General features: G+C 38.1%; 2 protein-coding genes across 10 annotated transcripts; one reads left to right on the top strand and one right to left on the bottom strand.

The window, feature by feature from the left end:
• Positions 1-1,807: 1,807 nt before the first annotated feature.
• Positions 1,808-17,183, bottom strand: RPAP3 (RNA polymerase II associated protein 3). 2 transcript variants are annotated; one of them, XM_071733532.1, is made up of 17 exons: positions 16,809-17,183; positions 15,377-15,535; positions 14,670-14,810; positions 14,073-14,195; positions 13,202-13,329; positions 12,519-12,640; positions 12,077-12,147; positions 11,053-11,184; positions 9,246-9,373; positions 8,433-8,554; positions 7,960-8,030; positions 7,699-7,815; positions 6,095-6,306; positions 4,719-4,914; positions 3,651-3,748; positions 3,281-3,381; positions 1,808-2,296 (listed from the first exon to the last, which is right to left on the bottom strand). In XM_071733532.1, exons 1-17 carry the CDS (start codon positions 17,181-17,183, stop codon positions 2,205-2,207), a joined length of 2,388 nt encoding a protein of 795 aa, XP_071589633.1. In that variant the 3' UTR covers positions 1,808-2,204. The 2 variants fall into 2 exon arrangements, with proteins under 2 accessions (XP_071589633.1, XP_071589634.1); XM_071733533.1 differs by lacking the exon at positions 16,809-17,183 and adding an exon at positions 16,064-16,252.
• ATP23 (ATP23 metallopeptidase and ATP synthase assembly factor homolog) lies at positions 17,135-21,174 on the top strand. Of its 8 annotated transcripts, none has more exons than XM_071733535.1 (6): positions 17,135-17,220; positions 18,034-18,079; positions 18,187-18,268; positions 18,617-18,754; positions 19,717-19,800; positions 20,626-21,174. In XM_071733535.1, the coding sequence occupies exons 2-6, from the start codon at positions 18,063-18,065 to the stop codon at positions 20,827-20,829; spliced, it is 525 nt and encodes a 174-aa protein (XP_071589636.1). In that variant the 5' UTR covers positions 17,135-17,220; positions 18,034-18,062; the 3' UTR covers positions 20,830-21,174. The 8 variants fall into 8 exon arrangements, with proteins under 8 accessions (XP_071589636.1, XP_071589640.1, XP_071589635.1 ...); XM_071733539.1 differs by having other exon boundaries at positions 17,168-17,220; positions 17,981-18,079; XM_071733534.1 differs by having other exon boundaries at positions 17,182-17,359.
• Positions 21,175-23,512: the final 2,338 nt, after the last annotated feature.

Genomic DNA, 23,512 nt, shown 5'->3' with positions numbered 1-23,512 from the left:
CCATCCAGCAGGTGCTGGATTTAAAAAGAAAAAAAAACAACAAACAAAAATCCCTTTCTCTCCCTAAAAAGAATTCTTGACTTACTGCAGATCAATGAAATTTCTCCATGTTTCATTAAACTCTCAGAGATTCAGCAATCTAACAATTTAGACAGGAAAAATGCTGCCATCTCCTGGAGCAAGTGAAGATAGCAGTTCTCTGAATGCTCTCATTCTGCTCTCCATCTTGCACTGAAAAGTAACCTCAGAGACTCAGCAAGTCATCATCAGATGTTGCATCTAGAAATAACAAGCAAAAGGCTAAAGCATAATGCCACTTGAAAGACAAATCCTGGTGGCCTAAGTTCAGCAGCAACACGAATGAAGTCCACTCATCCTCCCCCCCAGTTCTACCTGCTTGAAAAGCTTCCTCTCAGTCAGCCCTCTTTACCACATACAAATCTTGAACAAAAATCTCTGTAAAAGCAAGAGTGGGAGCAGAAACCAAATGTTCTTATTCTTATTCTCATTAAAAACATAGCAGACCAGATGAAGTGGAGTTTATAGGGGACTGCTGCCCTTCAGCTTTCAAAGCCTTCCACTATAATCTTATTTTTACCATCAAGAACAGGTATTACAATCACCCATTTTCATCCAACAGCCTTCAAGAAGCTCCTCTACTCCAGGCTGAATAACTTTTAAGAGTCTGTAAGAAAGTATTCTCTCTACAAAGGTGTGTAAAGTTACTTTGGTTACTTCAAGTAACTTGGGACACAGTAATTGTTCACCTTGTGTTCATGTTGTGGATAAGCTACAGTGTTATTGAAGGCTCTCCTATTTCCTCACTAATCCTGGCTATTCTCCTACTGCTCTATTTTAGGGCTAATAGGAAGCTACCCAAAGGATCTAGTGCTCCATTCATCACAGCTGCTATCCAGCCCAAAGACATAGCTCAGTGGCTTTTTTTTTTTTTTTTTAACCAGATTATATCTGAACTAGGATTTCAGAGAGCTGCAAATATTTTAATATTAATTTTCTGACACTGACTACATAAGATGATAGCATTCATAACTTTTCCTATCAGGCCATCTTGAAAGTATTTTTGAATGCAATAGCTGTTAATCATTCCTCTTAAAAAACTTGTAACTACCAAAACAGAAGCACTGATGTCAGAAGGCTTCTGTAAGTCAGAGCAGAATCAGTAAAGCACAAGGGCTGCACAAAAGCAAGCTGACAGAGTATTAGTATCAGCAGAGGAAAGATGTAAGGGTCAGGCCTAGAGAAACAGGCAAATTTTTAGACACCACTATTAGGATACTACAGTGAAATCTTAAAGTACACTTAACAAGTGCTATTATTTCTTTCTTCTGGTCATGCGAGCAGTGTAACTTATTAGGCCTAACACTATTTCTTATCTAAGAATTTCAGGTGATTGCACACTTTGATTTTCTTCATACTGCAAAGTTATTCTGCTTAGCTTTCTGAGGCTTCTTAAAGGCTTTACCTGGTTACAAACTGATTTAAGAGAAGTTTCATCAGAATATTTTAGAAGTGCTCTGCAAAGAAGACAATATGTGGTTTTCCCTATACTTTTAGGTCAGTTCTGAAGCGTTTGGTTTCCTTGGCCATTCAGTTGAGGTTTGCAGGAATATCTCAGCTGTCAATGCTAAAACTCAGCTTTTGAGTAAACTCAAGTAAAAGAATTCTAGATTTTTTTTGGCCATTATATCTAAGGTTCACTTTGCATATATCATGTTGTGATGTGGCGTATCCTTAGAGAAGATTTAGGCACCTTCATAAAACTAAAACTACTCCTTAAAAACTCAAGGATCTTCAAGATTCAGTTTATTTTCTAAAATAAAAACCACGCACATTGTAATATACACAATTTGAGTCTTACCAAATACATGTATAAATTTATTTTTTTCTTTTAATAAAGATCTCTATCTACAATCCTAATCCTGAATGCCAATCTGCCCAATTATTTTTTGGGCTAACAGATTTCAGCAAAGAAAATCTAAGCCTGTATTGTTTCAGGTGCTGGAAAGCAAATGTACCTGCAGCACTAGATAAAAATCTCTTCAGGCACTTGCCATTTGGCTAAACCAAGTTTAACAGTTTCATACTTATACAAAAGCAACAAAACTCCAGTCTTCATAAGCTTCTTCAACTGATTTCCACATGAAAGTAGTACAGCAACAGAAATTTAAACATCAGTCATCTCACTAAGAGAAAATGCCATATTTCTTCTTCAATTCTTCAACAGAAGTATCTTTCAATCCCATGTGGTTCACATGATTGAACAATACCTGTGTAACTGTGAAAGAAAATCCCAACACTAACTGTTATTTTTGTTATTCACACTCTTAAAATGAATTAGCTCAATTTTTTCCTCAGGGAGAGTAAGGGTTGGGATAGATAGCTCAAATGCAAGTAAAGCTTTAGAATTATTGAAAGGATGAAAAAAAACAGCAAAGGGAAGCTCTCACTTTGTTTTGATGCCCACAGGCGGCCTAAGAATACTTGCTTAAACAGGTATATAATCCCTAAAACAGTTTTATTTTGCTTACTATCTTGACATTAGGTCATTAATGGAGAACACAGAAGTTAATGCCAGATAAAGCTTACATTAGGTTAAAGGCATGAATGAAATTCATGAGGGGAACTTCATTGCACTTCAATAAGTAAAACTTAAGTCCTTTTCTTTTAGGGAGATTGCAATATGAAAAATTTGAAAGTGTGATAGTTATTACTGAAACTCAGCTATAGATAGTAAATTTGACATTATTTGATCTAAGAGAAATGTCTTGCTTTTAACTAATTTAAGTGATGTTTCGACAACAGGTCAGAGGACCAGGCCGAGGGGTTTAGAGACATCTGCATACTTTTTACCAACAATAAAGTTGGGATTGCCAAGAAATGGCTGTAAATTGTGCAAACTGTGTCATTTGGATACCTTGCATCTCAGATTTAAGCTTTCATACAAACTCATTACTTTGTACAAACTGAAATGCCAGAGCAGTTTACTTTATCAGTCTAATATGCTGTGATATCACTGATAAAACCAAGGGAATTTAGCTATGTTTTTCATGTCTTAACAATTAATAAGGGATCAAAAGATTAAGAAAAATTACATGACATTCATATCAACTTCTAAAACAACAAGCTAGAAAACAAATTAATCTTAATTGATTTTTACATAGAATAACAAATGGGAATAGAACTAAGTTGGAAGTATTTCTTCCTAGATTCCACAGTATCCCAGATTAAGTTTAAAAAGACATTACACCGAATTACTTACTTTTTTTCTCTGAGCCTGACATAAACATTACTGCCATATCAAATCTTTTCAATTCAGACAGCCTCTGGAGGATTTCAAGGATGAGCGATGGATCCTCTTTCCTGAAGAATATTATTACAAATATAAAAATAATTACTGTTGATTAGAAAGATACAGTAGCTGCAAGCAATATTAAAGACTTCAGGGAAAAGAAATTAAAAGACCAATGTAACTCTTTTCTTTCTCCCTTGTATTCCCTGTCTCTCTCATCTTTCCTGTTCCCTCTTTCACCCATGAAGCAAAAAGTTAGCATCCAGAGATCTTTATGCAAATATCATTATTATACAGAACAAGAGGAAAAAAAAACAAAAAACCAAGGAGTTAAACTTACTCAATGTAGAAATCATGTAGGATTTTCAGTATCTGTATAAATAAGTCTGGATCTAAGGATTTCTGGAACAGTTTTGGATAAAGTGAAGGCTCTATTTGCTTTGGAAAAAATAAAAAAGGGTAATTTTTAGTAAAAAAAATGTAGGTGAGTCATGAGAATTAGAAATATATTTTTATAATGTCTTTGGACTACTATGTGTATGAAAACAACCAAATAAAAAAACAACAAAGTATTTTATGTTGAATATTATTTTTTTTTCATTATGATGGCTACTAAATTCTATTTAAAAAGCATTTTAAGCATTTATTTTGCAAAATACATACAAGCATAATTACATTGAAATGTTTCAAGCATTTGTTCAGTTTAAAGAGATAAGAATGTTGCTATGTCTAATTATTCTACAAGCATTCCATTACTGCCTGTATGAATATATATATATGGACAGTTGGCTCTTGGTGAGATTCTGCTTGAACACAAAGAGGAAAATTTTTTACTGTGAGGACAGTCAGACACTGGAATGGTCTCCAAGGGGAAGTGGTAGATTCCCCCACTTTTGAAAGTTTTAAGTCTCAGCTTGACAGGGTGCTGAGACATCTCACACGAATATTATTAGAAGGGTTGGACCAGATGATCCTTGAGGTCTCTTCCAACCTGACATTCTATGATTCTATTAATTTGAAAAACTAGAATATAACATGGTTACCAATGTTAATTTAAGGCTTTTAAGAATCATGGGATGGTTAGAGTTGGAAGGGACCTTAAAGAACATCTAGCCTATCCCCCCTGCATGAGCAGGGACACCTCCCACTAGAGGGCCTATGTCTGAAAGAAGAGAAAAATCCTGCATAGACCTTACTCAAAGTGAGGTTGAGTGAAAACTCAGGCATGCAAGGAGGAACACTCCCATTTAAATCAACTAATTAATATTATGTGAGAGCAATTAAAGAAAGGTACTGCTGTACACTGTTAAGACACTCTAAACATAGCTACCCTTTCCATCTAAGTTTGTGGTGTTCAGTATCAGCTGAAGAAACTGTCCAAGCACTGTCAAAAAATACTGTTTCATACCTTCAAATACAAGTACATATTTTCTGGACAGTCTTTCAACTTCCTGAAGTCAGACTCAAGCTGGAAAGAATTTGCAGGAATGGCAGGGACTGGAGAAGCAGAGCTAAAAGATCTTTTGATTTCTTTTTCTCTCTGGTTGTTCACAGGGGAAGATGGATGCAACACTGATGAAATTCCTTTCACTCTAGAAGGAAGCCTGCAGAGAGATTTTTGAAAAGCATAATCAAGAAAACATTTAAAGAAATCCTACACTGAGACCTAACTGAAGGTCTTTCAATTCACTAAAAAGCTAAATGCTATAATTTTTTAAAAATTATGCATCTTAATTTAAGCAGGTGTCTAAAAAAAAAAAAAAAGTCTCAAGTAACAGAGGCTTTATATTTGATTCATGTTTTCTATTAGAAAAAACCCCACAGCTGCAAATACTGACAAGTATTTGGTATTTCTTTCTCTACTTTGTTTCTGGGAAAAACTATAGATTGCTACCATGCACAGCTGCAAAGAAAAAGTATTTTCTGCAATTTCGTGCTGCAAAAAACCAGCCATGTCAAATGACCAAACCACTTTCAACACTGATTACAGTGGAGCTATTTTTTTGTTGTATAATATGTCATTTAAGTTGTTTCAGAAGTTTATAAAAAGTTTAAGAAATACACTTTTTACTTCAAAACTTCATAGCAAATCCATCTTACTGAGTTGGAAAAGGAATGTGTGGGAGGGTGTTTCTCATAGAAATTTTTCAATCAGAATTCCATTAAATGGATTTACTATTAACAGAATGAGACTCTGCTGATATATATAGAGCTTTCTTAAGAAGACAAGAAGTAAAGTTCCAACATTTGGCAGAAATGAAGTTAGGATAGTAGCTTCTACACTTCAGCCTCCTTTCAGCCAGCCACAGCTGAATTTGCCTGGCTAACACAGTGGGACTTGGGAACTTTTAGCAAACCTGAAGCTATCAGCTGCCTGACTGGCAGAAAGAGTGGTGATGCTACCACCTATCTCTTCCTTTTCTCTCACACAACTGGTGTGCAAAAAATATTTTAACCTTGCTCAAAATTAAGTCTAAAATATGACAAATAAAAATCACAGCTAGGGAAGATGAAGTACACAAAGAAACTATGACATGCAGGAAAAGATTATGAATCTATTCAAATTTGAAATGTAAGAACAAGACTGATTTTCCATCTGACACAAAATAGATTGTCTCAACCACTACATGATCAAAGAGGCAAAAATGTAAGAAGTATCATTTATTTCACTATTTTGTTTTTAATTCAAATTTTCCAAATATGTTTGATGCGTCAAAAAAACGCAGAATATTCTGAAAACTAATATTAATTTTAGAAAAAGAGCATCAGAATTTTTATACTTACTGTAATGGTGATGTATCACTGATTTCTTCTATTTTCAAGTGCTTTGCTTTTGGAATGTCCATTGCAGTCAAATGATCATCCTGATCTAGGTTCTCTGTTGCTTTGGCACTCACGGAATTCCTCAAGTTACTGACTGAAGAAGCAGTGCTGGGAAAATCACTATTTGGTGGGTCACCATCAATTTCTTCAATAGGTACTCTTTGCAAAGGTGTCTAAACAGAATACATACCTCAATGTCATGTGTGTAGCCTCAACATCAGTGTATATACAGGGTCCAGATAAACAGCTGTGTTTAATTTTAAATAACCTCATGATAACCAGTTTCATCTGCAGTGCTGCACATGGAAGATACTTTCAGTGAAGATAAGTGGCAAAAAAGGACACTTCATGACCTTGTGTGGGAAGCCTTATACGATCATTTTACTGCTTACCCCTCATAAACCTTAGTGTCTGTATTCTGGAGGATCTGCATCCATTTTTTTCAGTAATAATAAATTTTAAAAAAAGTTTTTTTCCTCTTCTAAGGTTGAATGGGCAAGGAATACCACATATTTCGACCGACATGGTCAAGCCCTGTAATTTAGCTAAACAAGTCATCATCCAATAATATAGGCCTTACCCCTAACCTCTTTAAATTTTGAGGTGATAAATATCTGTAACTGAGCCCTGCTGACAGGACAAGTTACATACATCATAAAGCAATTAATTCTACCAAGGGAAGACAAACTAACTAAAATTATTCAGCTTGCTTCATCTCTGCATGATCACTTTTACTTTTGACCATCACCTAGCACCACTTTCACAGGTCTTGTAAGAAGCACCATTTAGTGAGGGGGAGGAAAAACAGTAAAAATAACAAAAAAAAAGTCCAGAACATGAACATTTCTGTTCCAGAAATACAGACGCAAGGAAACCTGGTATTACTCTCTGGATTATCATATTTTTGTTGTATGTAATTCATTAATCTCACTATAACCAGTCAGAGTACAAAAATATTGCTTCCTGAAAACCAATATCCAGCTATTCAGGACAGCCATATTATCTGTGCTCAAGAGGAGCAGAAAGTGAGTTTCTGCACGAAAAACATAGTTTAGACTTCAATTAAGACACTGGGCTGAGACTGATCTTTTAGTACACCAGGTTCTTGCACATAGAACTGAGCACAGATAGGCAGTGATCTACATGAGAGCAAAAATATGAAGTTTCTTTTGAGAATTATAGAATCATAGAATGGTTTGGGTTGGAAGGGACCTTAAAGATCATCTAGTTCCAAGCCCCCTACATGGGCAGGGACACTTCCCACCAGACCAGGTTGCTCAAAGCCCTGAACACTTCCAGGGAGGGGACAGACACAACTTCCTTGGGGAACTTGTGCCAGTGTCTCACCACCCTCAGAAGAAAGAATTTCTTCCTAATGTCTTACCTAAATCTCCCCTCTTCAAATTATGTTCTTGAAAATTACCAAACCTCTCCATTTTCAGTTTTCCACAGGCAAGTTATGTTTATTTCACAGACACACAAATAAAAAAAAAAAGTGGATTTTATCTTTAAGCTCTGCTTTTAGTGTCAGTATAGAAAGAAATTCAAAAACCAAATCAACTTACTGTAAATTTCAGGTGCAATGGATTAGTAGTGACTTTCACTATATTTTTAATTTCTGATTCTTTTATCAAAACTGCAGGATATTCTTGATGAGTCTGCTGTTCTTTCTCAGCTAATTCCTGAAAAAAACAGTAGAGTTGTCCAAAAGATCAGAATTTTGAAAAATAACTTTAAGCTATGTTAAAAATGATGTAATAGAGAATGAAAATATTCTATTACTGTCAGCTTACAAAAAACCCCCCCAAAACTGCAAGTATACCTACATTCTTTATTTTAGCGAGTTCATTTATTGCTTGTTTATTTCCAGGTTCCAGCTTCAGAACAGCTTCAAAATCTAAGTGAAAACAACAAAAAGTGTAGATATTTCGAGTTAAAAAGTACTCCTGGCAAATTTTTAAAAATACTACTTTTCCTTTAATGGTTCTAAAATAATTAAAGGCAGGTAAGCCATCCTAATTCTTATATCATGATCTAGCTTTTAAACACATTTTTCAAACTACTCTTAGATTTATCATAAGCAAAAATAAATTTGTTTTCAAATAAGACTGTCTTCTGATCATGTGAATAACAACAAAAAGGCTTTATACACAATAAAGCCCCACCATTCTTAACTTTTGCACTGATAACCTCAGTTAGTCAATTTAATTGACTTACTTGCTATTAGAAGATTAAAAAAAATAATAATCAGGATGTCTTTGTACTCATCTAACACACTGAGGATAATTTGAAGTCATACCTTGCATAGCTTCTTTCAGCTTTCCAAGAGCAACTCTGGCAGCTCCTCTTCTGGCAAAGGCTTTGGAATAGGAAGCATCTAAGAGCAGAGCTTGTGTACAGTCATTTTCTGCCTCTTCATATCTCAGCAAAAGAGTAGTATAAAATTAACAATCATTTAAGAGGCATTTTTCAACTGAAAAGACTGAGCTTCCGAAACAACTAAACCGTAAAGACCTATCTTATTTACCTATATACATATAAATACACAAAGCTAAATTAACATATTTACATATTTACATTAACATATGATTTCTCAGCACCTTGAAATCTAAGTCAAATCTTTTGATTGACACACTGCTGTCTCTTTTTTATAACAGAGAAATCCTCTTCCTCTGTGAAAATAAACACTTAAAGACTGCCAGAGCACAGTCCACTTTAAACACTGCATAGCCTTAAAATGAAAACTGGCATCATAGCTTTTGCCCTTAACTATTTCAGAAATAGTGAACTTCAAAAACAGTCATATGGAGCTTTTCTCAGTTGCCAGAATGTATGCATTTCCTGCTGATAATGGTTAATTTTTAAAAAGTTTAATTAAAGAAATAAACTACACACACATGCTTCGAGTAGTGGAGTTAAAGGCAAGTATTTTAAAAGATGACAGTTTCCAGAAAAAAGCTTCTCTCCATTACCTCTGAAGCCAGAAGTTATAATCCACGTCTTTTTACAATGCAACATTTAGTAACTGAATGGGTTTTACCGTAAAAAAATACATAAAACTTTGGGCAGGAAATAAGGAAATAAACATCACACCATACACAATGCTACTTACTTTTCAATCTTTAGATAGGCCATGGCTCTGTTAGCTGGGAGAAGTGCATTGGTGCCATCTGCTACTATACCACGGGTGTAACATTCTATTGCAGTCTCATACTTCCCTTCTTTGAAATAACCATTACCCTGGAATATTTACATTAAAAGAAACAGTGCTGAGAAAGATCTAGTGCAATGAGCTTTTCTTATCCTTTTTAATAGACAGGGTCAAAATAAGAAGGTGAATTGCATACAACACCCACATCAGGGCAGATACTTATGGCATATTTCTTCATGACCAAGCTGGAGGTAAACTACAAAAAAAACCTTAACTTTTTCTAATTCAATATTGAAAAAAATAAAATTGATAACTGTATAGCTTAAACTTAGACTTAAATCTGTAACTTGTGATTTATCCTTATGATTGATATGCAGGACAAGTCGCACTCTGCTTACGAAATTTAAAAACAAGCTGACAACAGCTGAACCTTTACAATTCCCCTTTCAAAACAATTTTCTGTGCTGCTCAGACCTGTCTTTATCCTGCTACATTCATGAAACTGTTATCCTCAAATATTATGGGGGCCAAAATGTTGTCATTATTTTTTAATTAATGATCCATACAAAAAAACCCACTTTTGTTTGTCTGTTTTCAAGAGACCAAAATTAACTTTTGCTTCCTTATACTAATACAAAGCCATGTGCTATGTTTACTACTACTCACCTCACTTTCTTTGGCAAAAAAGCAAAGTTCAGACCTGACAGATCTATGATCCATGCTGTGAGGAACAGGCCCACAGTGAGTCAACTCTGCTACCAATGAAGTATTGCACTATACAAAAATTTCTGTTCTGTGACCTCTTCAAACTTTTGTTCCTTTTACCTACTTAATGTATGCTTTCATCCCTTTCCTACTAACTACCTCTTACAACCAGTACAGCAAAGCTGAATATTGATAAAAAGTCAGAAGTTAAATAGCTAGCTAAAAGAACACATGGAAAATTATGCTTTAGTTGATGATGTTATTTCTTAATTGCAACAATGGGGAGAGGGAGAAATCAATAAACCAACTGAGTCATGACAACATATCCAGAAATAAATTTTTGTCATCAGTGATGCCTGCACTCCCTGAAGCCCTTTTAAAGCTACTTTCCATCATGTAATCAGAACTTTGAAAACACAAAGAACAGTCCACAACTCTACTTGGATAAGCAGACGTCAAAATGCATGAAATACTGGAGCTATGGTATCTTTTTAAAGTGCAGCTCAATCTCTACTTATTTTACTACATATTTGAAAAACAACACATACAATTTGGGCTGTAAAAGCTACCTTGTATAACTATTCCTTCAGGATTGTCCAGACAGAACTCATTGTTCCCCTCTCTATAGAGCCCAAAATAGGAAAAAATTAAGGTTGCATCAAGAACAATGTATTTCCTAGAATCATAGAATTGGCTGGGTTGGAAGGGACCTCTGGGATCATCAAGTCCAACCCTTGATCCACTACCGCTGCAGTTACCAGACCATGGCACTGAGTGCCACATCCAGTCTCTTTTTAAATATCTCCAGGGATGGAGAATCCACCACTTCCTAGGGCAGCCCATTCCAATGTCTGATCACCCTCTCAGTAAAGAAATTCTTTCTAATTATTAGGTTGGACATTAGGACATCAGGTTGGACATGTCCAACCTAAGTTTTCTAATGTTCAACCTAAGTTTAAGAAGTTCAAGACAGCATCAGGTTTAAATGTACTCATCTTGAGCAGCACAATACAATACTTTTTTTCTCTAGTTCTCTCCTGTTCCACCAGAACCTGTGACTTACCAGATCTTTTTCTGTAATAGCCTTCTGCTTGAGCTGCTGCTCTTCAATGCGCTTCTTCTCGTCATCTGTCAATCCTGGTCTGACTGCACCTTCAGACTCTTTCTGTTCTGAAGTTTCTCTTGATGACAGAGCCTGCAGAGATGTAATTTTTTTTCTTTAATAAGTATTTCCCCCAATTGCATATTTTCAGAACATAGGTTAGGATGAATACCAAACTTTTAAGATGCAAAAATCTGCAAAAATCACATTTTAAAAGTGCCTGCGTTGTAAATTGAACGCAAATAGAAGAGAAAATTCTTAAATCTTCCTGACAATTTCTCTGAGGGGCTGTGAGTGAGAGTATTACTTGGTATACAGTAAGTATGTAATTCCTGAAGCACAATATAAAATGACCCACAGAACCTGTATATTCATAGTCCAATTCACAACTCATTTATTGCTTCAGTTACTGGAAAATTTGAGTCTTTACTCTGAAAATAAGTTTTTCAAGCACTTTCAAGATGACAGTTGAAGAGATATGAGCATACTCATACAGTAATTACAGGTAAGTTTATGTTTATTAAGGCCATTACAACCAACATTCTCTCCCTGTCATGAAAGGGATCAGACTTGCAGTAGAGTATTATGTTTTTCTAGGCTTAAACCCACTTTTTGGTTTGTCAGACCACAATAATCAGAAGTCCTACAAGCAGGCTTCTCTCTAATACGTAGGACTACCTTGTACCAAAATACTAAGCACAACTGAACAAAACCCATTAATACAGAAGGCAGAAAAAAAATCAGAGGGAACATTTTTAAAAAAAAAACAGATGTTAGTGCACAGATCCAGTCTCAGTTTGCTAATCCAGCATTACACTGATTCTTGCATACATGCCAGTTAATCCAGAAGAAACTCAATTACAGACTGTGACCTCAGTGAACCTCAACTGCCAAAAAAAATATGAGATGTTAAGTTCTTGCTTTAAATATAAGTTCATTCAGATATTAATTGAGCAGGGTGTATTAATTTTATTAAACTTATTACCTGATTAATTTTCTTCAGTTCACTTTTTGCTTCGAAGTTGTTTGCATCCAGCTCTAAAACTTTTTCATAATCTATCAAAAGATCAGAAAACAATGTTTCAGGTAGGAACCATGGGCTGGTAACCAGAGTATAATATAGAAGCATTCTTCTGAGATAACCCTGTTGTCTATTTACCTAAAAAGCCCAAGACATTACAAAGAGCAGACTACCCCAAGACATTTAAAGCTGAATCATTCTACAAGTTCTAATACCTACAGTAATCACTTAGACTTGCTGCTTGAATTTTACCTTGCCAGAAGTACATGTGACAGGGTATTTCCTTTCTTTGTTTACAGGAAAGGAAATATAAACTCCTACTAAATAAAAATACCACACAAGCTTTAATCAAGCAGAGATGAACAGTTCATATGTATTTTAAGGAAGGGATTTAAAAAAGACACACCTTCTTTAGCACCCTGAAGATTTTTCAAAGCAAAGCGAGCAGCTCCTCTTCTGGCATAAGCCTTTGTGTAATTTTTATCTAAAGCAAGTGCTAAATTGCAGTCAGATTCTGCAACAGAAAATCTATGAAAAATATTACTGAATTAGTTTGGACACATCTAGGTGGCAAACTGAAAACTTCAGCAAGTTAATTTACTTTGAAGCTTTACGGTTTCTCTTTAGAGAGGAAATTTTACATGCTTCAGAAGGGGCACAGAACAACTATTTAAACATTCCTCAATTCAGAACACATTAAAACAGGAAAATAGGAAAACAATTTCTATTGCAACAGAAAAAATTATAAACTTTCTTCCCCTGAAATAAATTAAAGTCATAGAAATAGAGCTCACAGAAAGGCAAATTATATACTGCACTTTGCACTTTGTTTTTTTTTAAGTATTACACTGTAAAACATAAGACAGTTAATTTTCAGCATGAAAGAAGAGGAAAAAACCCACCAAACTACAAGATTTCTTACCTTGGCAATTCCTATTTTACTTTTAAACAGCAAAGCAGATTGCAACAATAACACAGACTGTACTATGCAATGATGAATAATATGATCAAGCTTAAGATTGGACAAAAAAAGTGAAGGTAGCATTCAAAAGAAAAAAAAAATTAAAGACTGAGCAATACAAGCCTTACTTTTTCATTCTATAAAAAGCTGATGCTCTGTTTGTGGGCAATACTGGATTGTATGGATCAGAATGCATTCCTCTAGTGTAGCATTTTATAGCTTCATCAAAGTTCCCTTGTTTAAAGTAATTATTACCCTGTGATTAGAAGAAAGTCTTATTAGGAAATTACTGTTCATTGACACACATATTACTAATTTTTGGCATAAAAATTCAAAGTTTGTATTTTAGATTATTCAAAGATTTTTATTTCACATCTCTGACAAGGTACTGCTTTACTGTAAAACCTTTAACTAAATTTTTCTAAATATCCTATATTAAATATTTCTAATGATTCTGTGTAATAAGATGGTTTCATAACATACTGACTCTCAATAACTGTTGGTCATTTCAAGAAATCTGTAACAAGCACACACATAGTTGCTTAAGTTGCTATAAAGAATTATAAAAGGTTATATTACTGGGGTGGGTTTGGTACCTAGGTTGGGTAACTTGGATCTCAAAGGAAAACACTCTGTCTCATTTCTGTCTCATTTCTGTCTCATTTGGGACACAACTTTTGCCTTCAACTGCTTCACTGAAACCAAGATGGTAATGGTCAAAGACATCTATATTTCTGAGCCCAGACTGCACATCATACATCATCAGAAAATTTTTACAGCAGTAGGGAAAGTCAGATGTCATCCATGCAGACAACTAAAAAGCCCTAAGTAACTCTGCTGAAGAAAAGTATGGACTGACAGTTAGGTGACTGTTAACAAAGGAGTTTCTCAGAAATAAAGACACTGCCATACAACTAACTTAGCCTAGTGCAGATTGTTAATAATAATACTATGCTGAAATGACCCCAATACTGAGTAAAACAGTTATAATTCTATAACCTTTTCCTTCTCTGCAAGAGCTTTTTCTGCATCTATACGGATTCCATCTTCCTCAGAGTCTGATTCTGGAGATACAGAATCATGAGTACTATCTTCTTTATCAAGTTCTTCAAGTATTTTATCCTGGAATCAGACAAAAATAAACGATTTTCGTTATAATCTGACAATACAAAACAGATCAAGCAAGACTTCAGTAGAATTAGTAGTGCATTTTTAAAAGTCTCCATTGCTTAAATTCTCTTTAACAAGGAATATTTCACCCTTCAAAAATAAGAGATCTACCCTCTAATACTGCTATCTGGATTTATTACAACTATGGCCTTTTAATAGATCTGTCATTAAACCAATTCTTTTTCCTTGAAGTCAAATTCAATCTGCTGGATGAGAGCACAGTCAATGGAAAATCAGTATTCCTAAATATTCCAAATTTTAAACACCTAGCCTTTTTGGAAGAAAGCTACTTTCTACATTCACACAATACCCAGCACAGTAAGATGGTGATATGTGGACTGAACTCTCTGCACTGTAAGGAAAATCTTATTTAAGGCAGATTCAACTGGGAACAAGACTAAGTTAGTAAGCAAATATCTGACTCACCACATCAAGTTTTCCCCATGCTTCATAATCGTAAGACTTGATCTTGTTTTTCTTATTTTCCTCAGTGGTTATCTTTGAAGGGACTTTACTTTTGCTTTTCTTCTTTTTCTTGAAAGCCTTGTTTCGAATCGGTGGCAAATTCTAAATTGAATTAAGTAGTTTACTGTAAAACATATGTCTGAAAGTTCCTTGTATTGAAGAATCTATAGCATATCTAGATACAGTATCTCTATCTACTGGCTAGTTTTATTTTAGAAATCCATTCAGCAAACTCTTCTCATGAAATCTATGAAACTGTTAAGGATGGCAAGTATAAATCTTTCATTATAATAGCAAATATTATACGTATGATACAAAGTTAAGTTTTAGAAGACAACTCTCTATAGAGTATCACACCAACACATTAAAAGTCAGCACTAAGTAATAATGATGCTGCAAACAGAAATATTCTCCTAGATCTACCTGGAACTAATTAAAAATTTAATGGCCCCATCACCTCCAGAGGCTACTGCTCCGTAGCTCTGGTAGAGGAACAGTTTACAGAGAAATCTTTGGGCTGCTTCAGATGAGGAACAGATCAGCTCCTACCTTCAATTTGGCCTTTTAAGTCAATGTGTAATTTTGCTGAAGCAAAATATCAATTACTATAAACAGTATCACATTATGAATAGCTGAGTTAACACTGACACTGGACTTGTGATTTTTACCTCTTCTGGGACACCACTCTGTTTCCTTAATTCAGAATCCACTTCTTTAATATCTTTTTCCCAGCTCTCCAATTCTCTCATAAAATCCTGAAGCTCTTCAGCATTTTGCTTCATGTGCAGCTGTAGTTCTAGTGCTTTATTAGGTGAACTCATTGTAATCTGCCAAATTTCAAAGAAAAAAACTTTTCTAAAAAGAACTTGAAAGTATGTACTGAAGGAATCTAGCTTCCTGAAGTCTGACTTAGATGCACAACAGGCTTCCCAATGGCACATCAGGAATATTAAGAGACTAAGAAGAAACACAATCTCAACATCTTTGAAAAAATTATGAGAACCGTGTTATTTAGACAAAGCAATATCTATCAGAACAAACCATCATGTTTTCTTGACTAAGTGAAAGGTAAAAAGCCCAATAAATCAAGGATAACCCTGAAACTGGTAAAAATTTCAAAAAATTTCTGCAGCATTTCCCAGATGACAGAATGATTAAAAATTTAACACTACCTGAGGCCATTTCCTCTTGTGCTGTTACTTTTTCCTTGGGAAAAGAGGCCAACAGTCACCTCCCTAGAACCTTCTTTCAGATGGCTGTAGGGTTTCCCCTTTCAGCCTCCTTTTCTCCAGGCTTAGCAAACTCAGTTCCCTCAGCCTCTTCTCACAGGATTTGTTCTCCACACCCTTTCCCACCTTTGCTGCCCTTCTCTGAACACATCCAGCACCCCAGTGTCCTTGTAGTGAGGAGTTCAAAACCGAACAGCCTTCGATGTGCAGCCTCACCAACGCTGAGTACAGGCGGACAATCACTTCCTTACTCCTGCTGGCCACACTGTTTCTGACACAAGTCAGGATGCTGTTGGCCTCTACATCCATACGGAGTACAGGTGTAGCTGTTAATTCAGTCAGTTAATTCCATGAAACGTGTGCATAGACACACCAGATATTCCCCAAAGTCTAATACAACAAGGTCAAGCACCTAGAACAAGGCTCTTCAAAAGATGCGCCAAACTACACTGCGATCTCTTGGAATTTGTTTTCCTCACCCGTCCGGCTCTTAAGCTCTTTCAGGCAGTCTCCATGTCACCCTCAGCGCCTCCTTTCCTCCTCCCAACACCCCAGGGCTGCCTCGTCCCAGGTCCGGCCGGCACCCAGCGGCACCTCAGGCCCGCTCCGGGAGCGAGGCCCTACTCCGGCCCCGAGGCCGCGCCGCAGGAGGCTCGGGTCCTCCCGGAACAGGCCGCCGAGGCAAAGCCGGTCCCGTCTGAGCTGCGGCACAGAATGACACAAACGCTGCCCTGCAGCGTGGGCTCCCCCTCGCCTCCCCACTCCGAGAGACCGGGCTGCCTGCGTCGAGGCGGCACCGCGCCGACTGCGCCACGGGACGGGTCGGAGCCGCACATCCCCTTCGCCTCATCCCTGCCCGCCGCGGTCTCACCTGTACCGGGTCCCGCCTCTTGCCGCCACCGCCGCCGCACGCCCTCCCGACACGGCCGAGCCGCCTTCCGGAATGCAGCGCGGCCCCGCGGCCCCACTGCAGGACAGTCCCCGAGGCCCAGCGGCCCCACGGCAGCAGCGGCGACAGGGGCGGGAGCAGAGGCAGCCAGCGCTGGGACAGACAACGCTTGCGCTCCGCCCCGCTTCGCCGTACGGCTCGCCCGCCGCTGCCTTCCGCCCCGCCTGGCCCTGCCCCCGCAGCCTGACGTCGAGGGGAGCTGGCCCGGCCATTGGTGCTGCCGGGCCTCCTGCCCTTTGCTCCGCTGCTGGGGACGGTGGCCGGCGGGCGCGGGGGGGAGGGGTCAGGATCTGCCATGGAGCAAGGGGAGGCAACTCCACCGGTGGCCGAGAAGGTGGGGGAGGAAGAGGAGGATGACTTCGGCTATCGGCTCTTCCCGGACCGGAACAAAAAGCCGCAGAGCTTTCTGGTCCGCAGCCTCTTCACCTTCCACAACAAATGCCAGGTGATGCTGAGGATCACCCTGGACACGAGTAAGCGCATTCCCGGCTGGCCCGGCCCGGCCCTGGCGCAGCGGAGGGCGCCCCGGTGGAAGCGGGTCCGGCTGGGGCGGTGACCTTGGTCCGCCGGGTCTCGGGGCGGGAGCTGCTGCCCTTCCGCTGTTCCCCCGCTCCCCGCCTCCGGGGCGGCGGGACGGGGCCCGAGCAGCCGGAGGGATTGGGGCTGCTGCTTGGTGAACACGCTGATTTAAGGTTAAGACAAGGAAAATACACTTTCAAATGTTACTCGCAGCATTGGTTTGTTTGGGGTTTTTTTCCTATCATAAGGGCCTTGTCTTCTCTTGGAAAACGGAGATTTGTTGATTTCTGGTTCATTTGTGCCCTTTTCACTGGGTAGGGTTGTCTGTGAAAACGGTTGTCACTATAGACCCCTCAGTTTACATATACTAGTATCCAGTAAGGTCAAAAGTACCATATTCCTGAATAGTTCAGGATATATCCTGTTTCCATATCACGACTCTATATGACTTTATGTAGCCTGAGCTGTAGCAGAGGTCAGTTGCATTGGATTAGTGTTAAATACTGCAACTTATAAATTTGCATATGTAGTGCTTTTTTTTTTTTTCCTTGACTGTCTTTATATTTTGATTATAGATGACTTTGAAAACTTTTGTCTAGAGAAATTGATTGCAGCAATGTTTTTCTAGATCCATATGCTCAGCTCCTTCTCGAGGCTATGAAGCATTCTGGTTGGTATGTAAACTATTTCATCTTTTTCTGTGTAGCAGCATCACTATTACATTGGCATTAGGGTCTGTTTAAAATTATTCCCTATTACATCATTTGTTTGGGCCTTTCAGCACTGTCTTCAATGACCGTCATTTTTCCTGTGAAAACTGTGATGGCTGTGTCAGTGGAGGCTTTGATTCTGCCACATCTCAGGTGGGCACTGGACATGGTCTTCTTTCAAAGGAATGCAATTTTTTTTTAGTGTTTTTTACTAGGGTTAAATCCTCAAATGGTGATATCTGAGTTCAAGTCATGTAAACAAGATAAACGAAAGATATGCCATGGTATGAGACCTAGTACACTGCTTTTCAGGAGGCTGTTTGTGTTGAAAAACACTGATTTGGGGGTTGGAACTGGATGATCTTTAAGGTCCCCTCCAACCCTAGCCATTCTATGATTTAAAGAGTCTTGCATGCTGTGGGTGTTACTGTCTAGGCCTCTGAAAAATAAGGAAAATGTTGGAATTTGGTGAAAGGTCTACCTATATTTTTATTTCCACAGATTGTTCTGTGTCAGAACAACATTCACCAGCAATCCCACATGAACCGGGTGGTCACACATGAGTTGATTCATGCTTTTGATCACTGCCGTGCACATGTTGACTGGTTTAAAAATGTCAAACATTTAGCTTGTTCAGAGGTAAGTTAAAATGCTTCTAATTGTCATTATATTAATTGCTGCTGGTTATTAGGGATGTTTCATGTTTAAATAGCACAGAATTCTGACACTGAGGCAGCCTCTTGTGTCCTCTCACAGGAGCCACCACAGCAGGCCCCTGCTTCCAACATCTTGCCACATAAACCAAATAGAGTAATTCAGAATTATTAACCATCATCTACTTTTTGTCTTAAATATTCACATAGTGCAGAATAAAGCAAGTAAGCGTCAAACATAAAATTGGAGACCATAACATATATAAAATGAGATGGTGCTTATTCTTGCTCTTCTTGAGATTATTTTTTGCTTGAGGTTTTTTGATACTTCTTTTGAGGTGTTTACCATTTTTTGCCAGTTTTTTAGTACTTACATTTTTTCATTTTCCATTTATTTATTCTCACTTGGTTACTTAGTTATAGGAACTTTAATTTTAGTTTGTGTTTTCTAACTGAGGGCATAGGGTGCAGAGCAGTTGGCAGACAAAAGAAATTACAGTAAACAGGGCAAGAGAATTCAGAAGATAAAACTTATTTTAATGTGACTTTTCCTGAAGCATATGGGTCTTTAAAAGGTATTTGCCTTTCTACTTGACTCTTGGATCAGCTTCTGATTCATATTGGGGAGAATATTTACTTTCCATGTTCTTTTCACAGTTCATATATATACACATACATGTAGTATCTCTTCTGCTCATTCACTTAACTATTGGTATATGTGAGGCTTGGTCCCTAGAGGAATTTACAGGTTTCATAATAATATTTTGAAGTTCATTGAGGCTGAGAGGGTGGATATAAAGGGTAAGATTTTCTCAAAAGGTAGGAGTAGTCCTGGGAACATTCTCTACCGGTAGTCATCAGTAAGATATTGAAGAAAAATTCCATTACCTTTTTTTGCCTTTTATTTCCATGTGATTCTCAGACTGTGTGGCTTTTTTTTTTCAATAGATTCGAGCTGCTAATCTCAGTGGTGACTGTACATTGATGAATGAGATAGCCAGGTTTAAATTTGGATTAAAAGGACACCACCAGGTAAAGACTGTAGATGCTAAAGTATACTGATTTTTTTATGAGCCATCTTGACCCGTTACACCTAAATAGTGGAAAAAAAATAGATGCCATGGACCTGATGCCTTCTGTTAGTCAACCTATAATAACCTTTAATGATTCATGGTAATTTTTTTCCATATTGTTTTTGTTGCAGTGAAATTCCTGACTAGTTAGTCATAATATAGAGCATTACCACTGACAATGGATGGCTAATGAAAACCAAAGAAAAAAGAGGGTTTTCAGGAAGTATAGTGGAAGTGCCACTGTAAGTGGGTAAAACTGTAATGAAAACTGAAGGAAGGAGGATGACAAAGGTATAGCTTGTAGATGAGGCAATTTACATCTTTTTTTTTTTATCTTTTAGTAGACAAACGTGTAAGAAAAAGTTGCCATGAAGAGAGATATCAAATGAAGGCCAGTAGAGGAGTAATTTATTTATATTTTATAGGATTTCAGTTGGAAAAATACTGATACTTATGTCTGTTTCATTCTGACATACTTACACTTGTGTTCAAGTCACGTTGTACAAGTACTTGATAGCTACAGCAAATACCATATTTTTATTTTAATTCTTGTCCTCAGGAATGTCTGTTACTTATCTGATAGTTTATATGCATATGGAAAACTAAAACACAAAGTCAACACAGGATGAAACAAAAATGTCTGTTACTACTTATTACAGGCATTGTTTGACTCTTCTGTGCTACAAACTTATTGTGGTTTTTAGTAGCTAATACTTGATAAAATCTGGAAGGAAAATATTTATTCTACTAATAACAGATTTTCTTTATCTGATCCCCACTTTAGACTTGTGTACGGGACAGAGCAATTCGATCCATTCTGGCTGTTAGAAAAGTTAGCAAAGAAACGGCAGAAAAAGCTGTGGATGAAGTTTTTGATGCCTGCTTCAATGATCTGGAACCTTTTGGAAGAATCCCACATAGTAAAAAAGATGCAAAACGTGCTTATAGAGACTTTCAGAACAGAGATCGCTATAATGCTAATTTGTAAAGGAAAAAAAAATGCTAAAAATTGTGGTAACATCTGATTGATCTGTAACACCAGGTGTTACAGTCTGCACACACCCTGCTGGTGGAAAGAGCAGTTCTACCAAATCTATCAATTAATTTTGGAACTTCTTCCAGGAGCCAGTTTCCATGGAAGTAAATATAGTAAATGAACAAGGCTTAAGAACTGTGTTTCCTCATGCTATTCCAGCAAGATAATTTAGTGCACCAGAAGACTTTCCAAATAATGATCTGCACATTTCAATCAACATTTAATTCTGTGCAGTATGACTGGGACTTGGTTTCTAAATGCTCTGTTGTTACTGAATAAATGTTTTCATAAAATCTTTATATTTCCACCATCTTTAATGCATAGTCATAAATTTGGTGATCTTCATCACTCCAGTTTAAAAGATGGGCACCCTGCAGCTCTTTAATCTAGAAACTATGCCTAAACCCAAAATTTAATCAACTGCCACATTTAGTATTGACCATCTCCTGAAATTCTTGGAATTCCAGCTCATTTAATGTTAACGTTACAGAGACATACTTTGGCTTTTTAGGAGTTTGAGAGAAATTTCTGCATACTAGATCAGACCTAAAAGCTGCATAAATATTGGTGAGATTCTGTCCACCAGGCTGAGCTTGCTCAAAATGTTGGTGTGGCTTACTGGTCTTCTTCCTATACTTTTTATGTGGGTAAGTCCATCCAAGGAAAGCAAGGAGCTTCATTCTAAATCTGAAAGAAGCTGTCTCATTCCCCCATTATTTCCAAATATAAGTTGCTATAATCATTGTCAGGGATGTAAGAGAACTTTTTTCTTCTCTTTATATTAGAGGTGCCACTCAACCCCTGGTACAATTCACTGATGCACTGGAGCTTTGAGTCCTTAGTCAGAGGTTTGCAGGCATAGTTTCTGTAACAGTTACTGATGTAACATTTACTTGAGTCCAGACTCAAGTGGGAAATTTAGTGCCCTGATCCTATTTCTTAGGAATTGCAAAACATTTTAGGCAGGCTTTCAACTTTGTAGAATGTCAAGCTCTGAGTAGTGGTGGTGGTGCGAGTTTTCCTGTGTAAGGTTCACAACTGCAGAAGAATAGAATTGCTGAAGTTCAAAAGACATGTCTGGAGACTAATCATAGAACCATAGAATCATAGAATTGGCTGGGTTGGAAGGGACCTCAGAGATCATCAAGTCCAACCCTTGATCCACTACCGCTGCAGTTACCAGACCATGGCACTGAGTGCCACATCCAGTCTCTTTTTAAATATCTCCAGGGACGGAGAATCCACCTCTTCCCGGGGCAGCCCATTCCAATGCTTGATCACCCTCTCAGTAAAGAAATTCTTTCTAATGTCCAACCTAAACCTCCCCCGGCACAACTTGCGACCGTGCCCTCTTGTCTTGCTGAGGGTTGCCTGGGAAAAGAGACCAACCCCCACCTGGCTACACCCTCCTTTCAGGGAGTTGTAGAGAGTGATGAGGTCTCCTCTGAGCCTCCTCTTCTCCAGGCTGAACAGCCCCAGCTCCCTCAGCCTCTCCGCATAGGATCTGTGCTCGAGTCCCTTCACCAGCCTGGTTGCCCTCCTTTGGACCTGCTCCAGGACCTCGATATCCTTCCTGAACTGAGGGGCCCAGAACTGGACACAGAACTCGAGGTGTGGCCTCACCAGCGCTGAGTAATACTGTTTCAACCACACTGCAGAGAGCTAGGTCAACCAGAGCATGTTGCTTGGGAGTCTCCAGCTGGGTGTTGACTGTCTCCAAGGATGGAGACTCTACACTCCCTCAAGATAACATGTTCCAGTGTTTAATCACCCTTGCAGGTTTGTTTGGACGTTTTTTCACTTTGTGTGTAAATGAAATTTCCTGCATTTCACTTTGTGCCACTTCCTCGTGTCCTTTCCTTGGCTACTGTTGAGAAGGTTCAGTCTTCTCTACTCCACCCTTGCCCCATCAGGTGTTTGTGCACATTGGTCAGATCTCCTCAAGTGTTTATTATCCAGGCTGAATTGTTAAGTCTCTCTTTTTAGGTAAGATATTCTGATTATCACCTTTTTTTATCACCTTCCTGGCACGTTGCTGGACTCACTCAATTGTGTTCCTTGTCTGTCTTGTACTGGGAAGCCCAGAACTGGACTCCACACTCCAGATGTCTCACCAGGGCTGAGCAGAGTGGGACATGACTTCCCCAAACCTGCTGGCAACACTCTTCCTAATGCAGCTTAGGAGGCTGTTGTCCTTGTTTGCTGCATGGCTGTGTTTGCACACAAATTGGTGTCTACTGGTATTGCCAGGGCCACTTTTGCCCTATCAAGGTGTCTCTGAATGGCAGCACAAACCTCTCATATATGAACTACTCCTGTCAGTGTTGTAATGTCTGTAAAATTTTGGAAGTTGCATTACTCCTGTCTTCCAAGTTGCTAAAGAAGAGATTAAACAGCACAGCCCCTGACAGCAGTACCTGAGGCACACATATAGTGTCTGGCCTTACAATTTTGCTTTTACCACGTGGTTAAAGCATCAGCATGAACTTGGAAACATCTCAGATAGATAGTTTGCATACATACACTCTAGAGATTTGAAAAGTTTGAAAATAACAATATGAACTCTTCTGTTAACTTACCTCAGGTGTCAGCCATTTCAGGTGTGTTAATCTACTGCTGCAAGTGTAGTGATAGG

This window comes from Heliangelus exortis, chromosome 1, assembly GCF_036169615.1.
Source record: "Heliangelus exortis chromosome 1, bHelExo1.hap1, whole genome shotgun sequence".
NCBI classification, from domain to species: domain Eukaryota; kingdom Metazoa; phylum Chordata; class Aves; order Apodiformes; family Trochilidae; genus Heliangelus; species Heliangelus exortis.
The sequence above is the reverse complement of the archived record's forward strand: the minus strand, read 5'-3'. Positions and strand labels throughout refer to the sequence as shown.

Bases quoted from the DNA above. Each gene is read 5' to 3' on its own strand.
- ATP23 (XM_071733534.1), top strand. From the start codon at position 17,182: ATGGAGCAAGGGGAGGCAACTCCACCGGTGGCCGAGAAGGTGGGGGAG. The intron at 18,269-18,616 runs GTGGGCACTGGA...TTATTTCCACAG, and splicing joins TTGATTCTGCCACATCTCAG to ATTGTTCTGTGTCAGAACAA. The intron at 18,755-19,716 runs GTAAGTTAAAAT...TTTTTTCAATAG, and splicing joins AACATTTAGCTTGTTCAGAG to ATTCGAGCTGCTAATCTCAG.
- RPAP3 (XM_071733532.1), bottom strand. From the start codon at position 17,183: ATGGCAGATCCTGACCCCTCCCCCCCGCGCCCGCCGGCCACCGTCCCC. The intron at 15,536-16,808 runs GTGAGACCGCGG...GAAATTTGGCAG, and splicing joins AGAGGCGGGACCCGGTACAG to ATTACAATGAGTTCACCTAA. The intron at 8,031-8,432 runs GTATGACTTCAA...GTTTTCACTTAG, and splicing joins GCTGAAAGAAGCTATGCAAG to ATTTTGAAGCTGTTCTGAAG.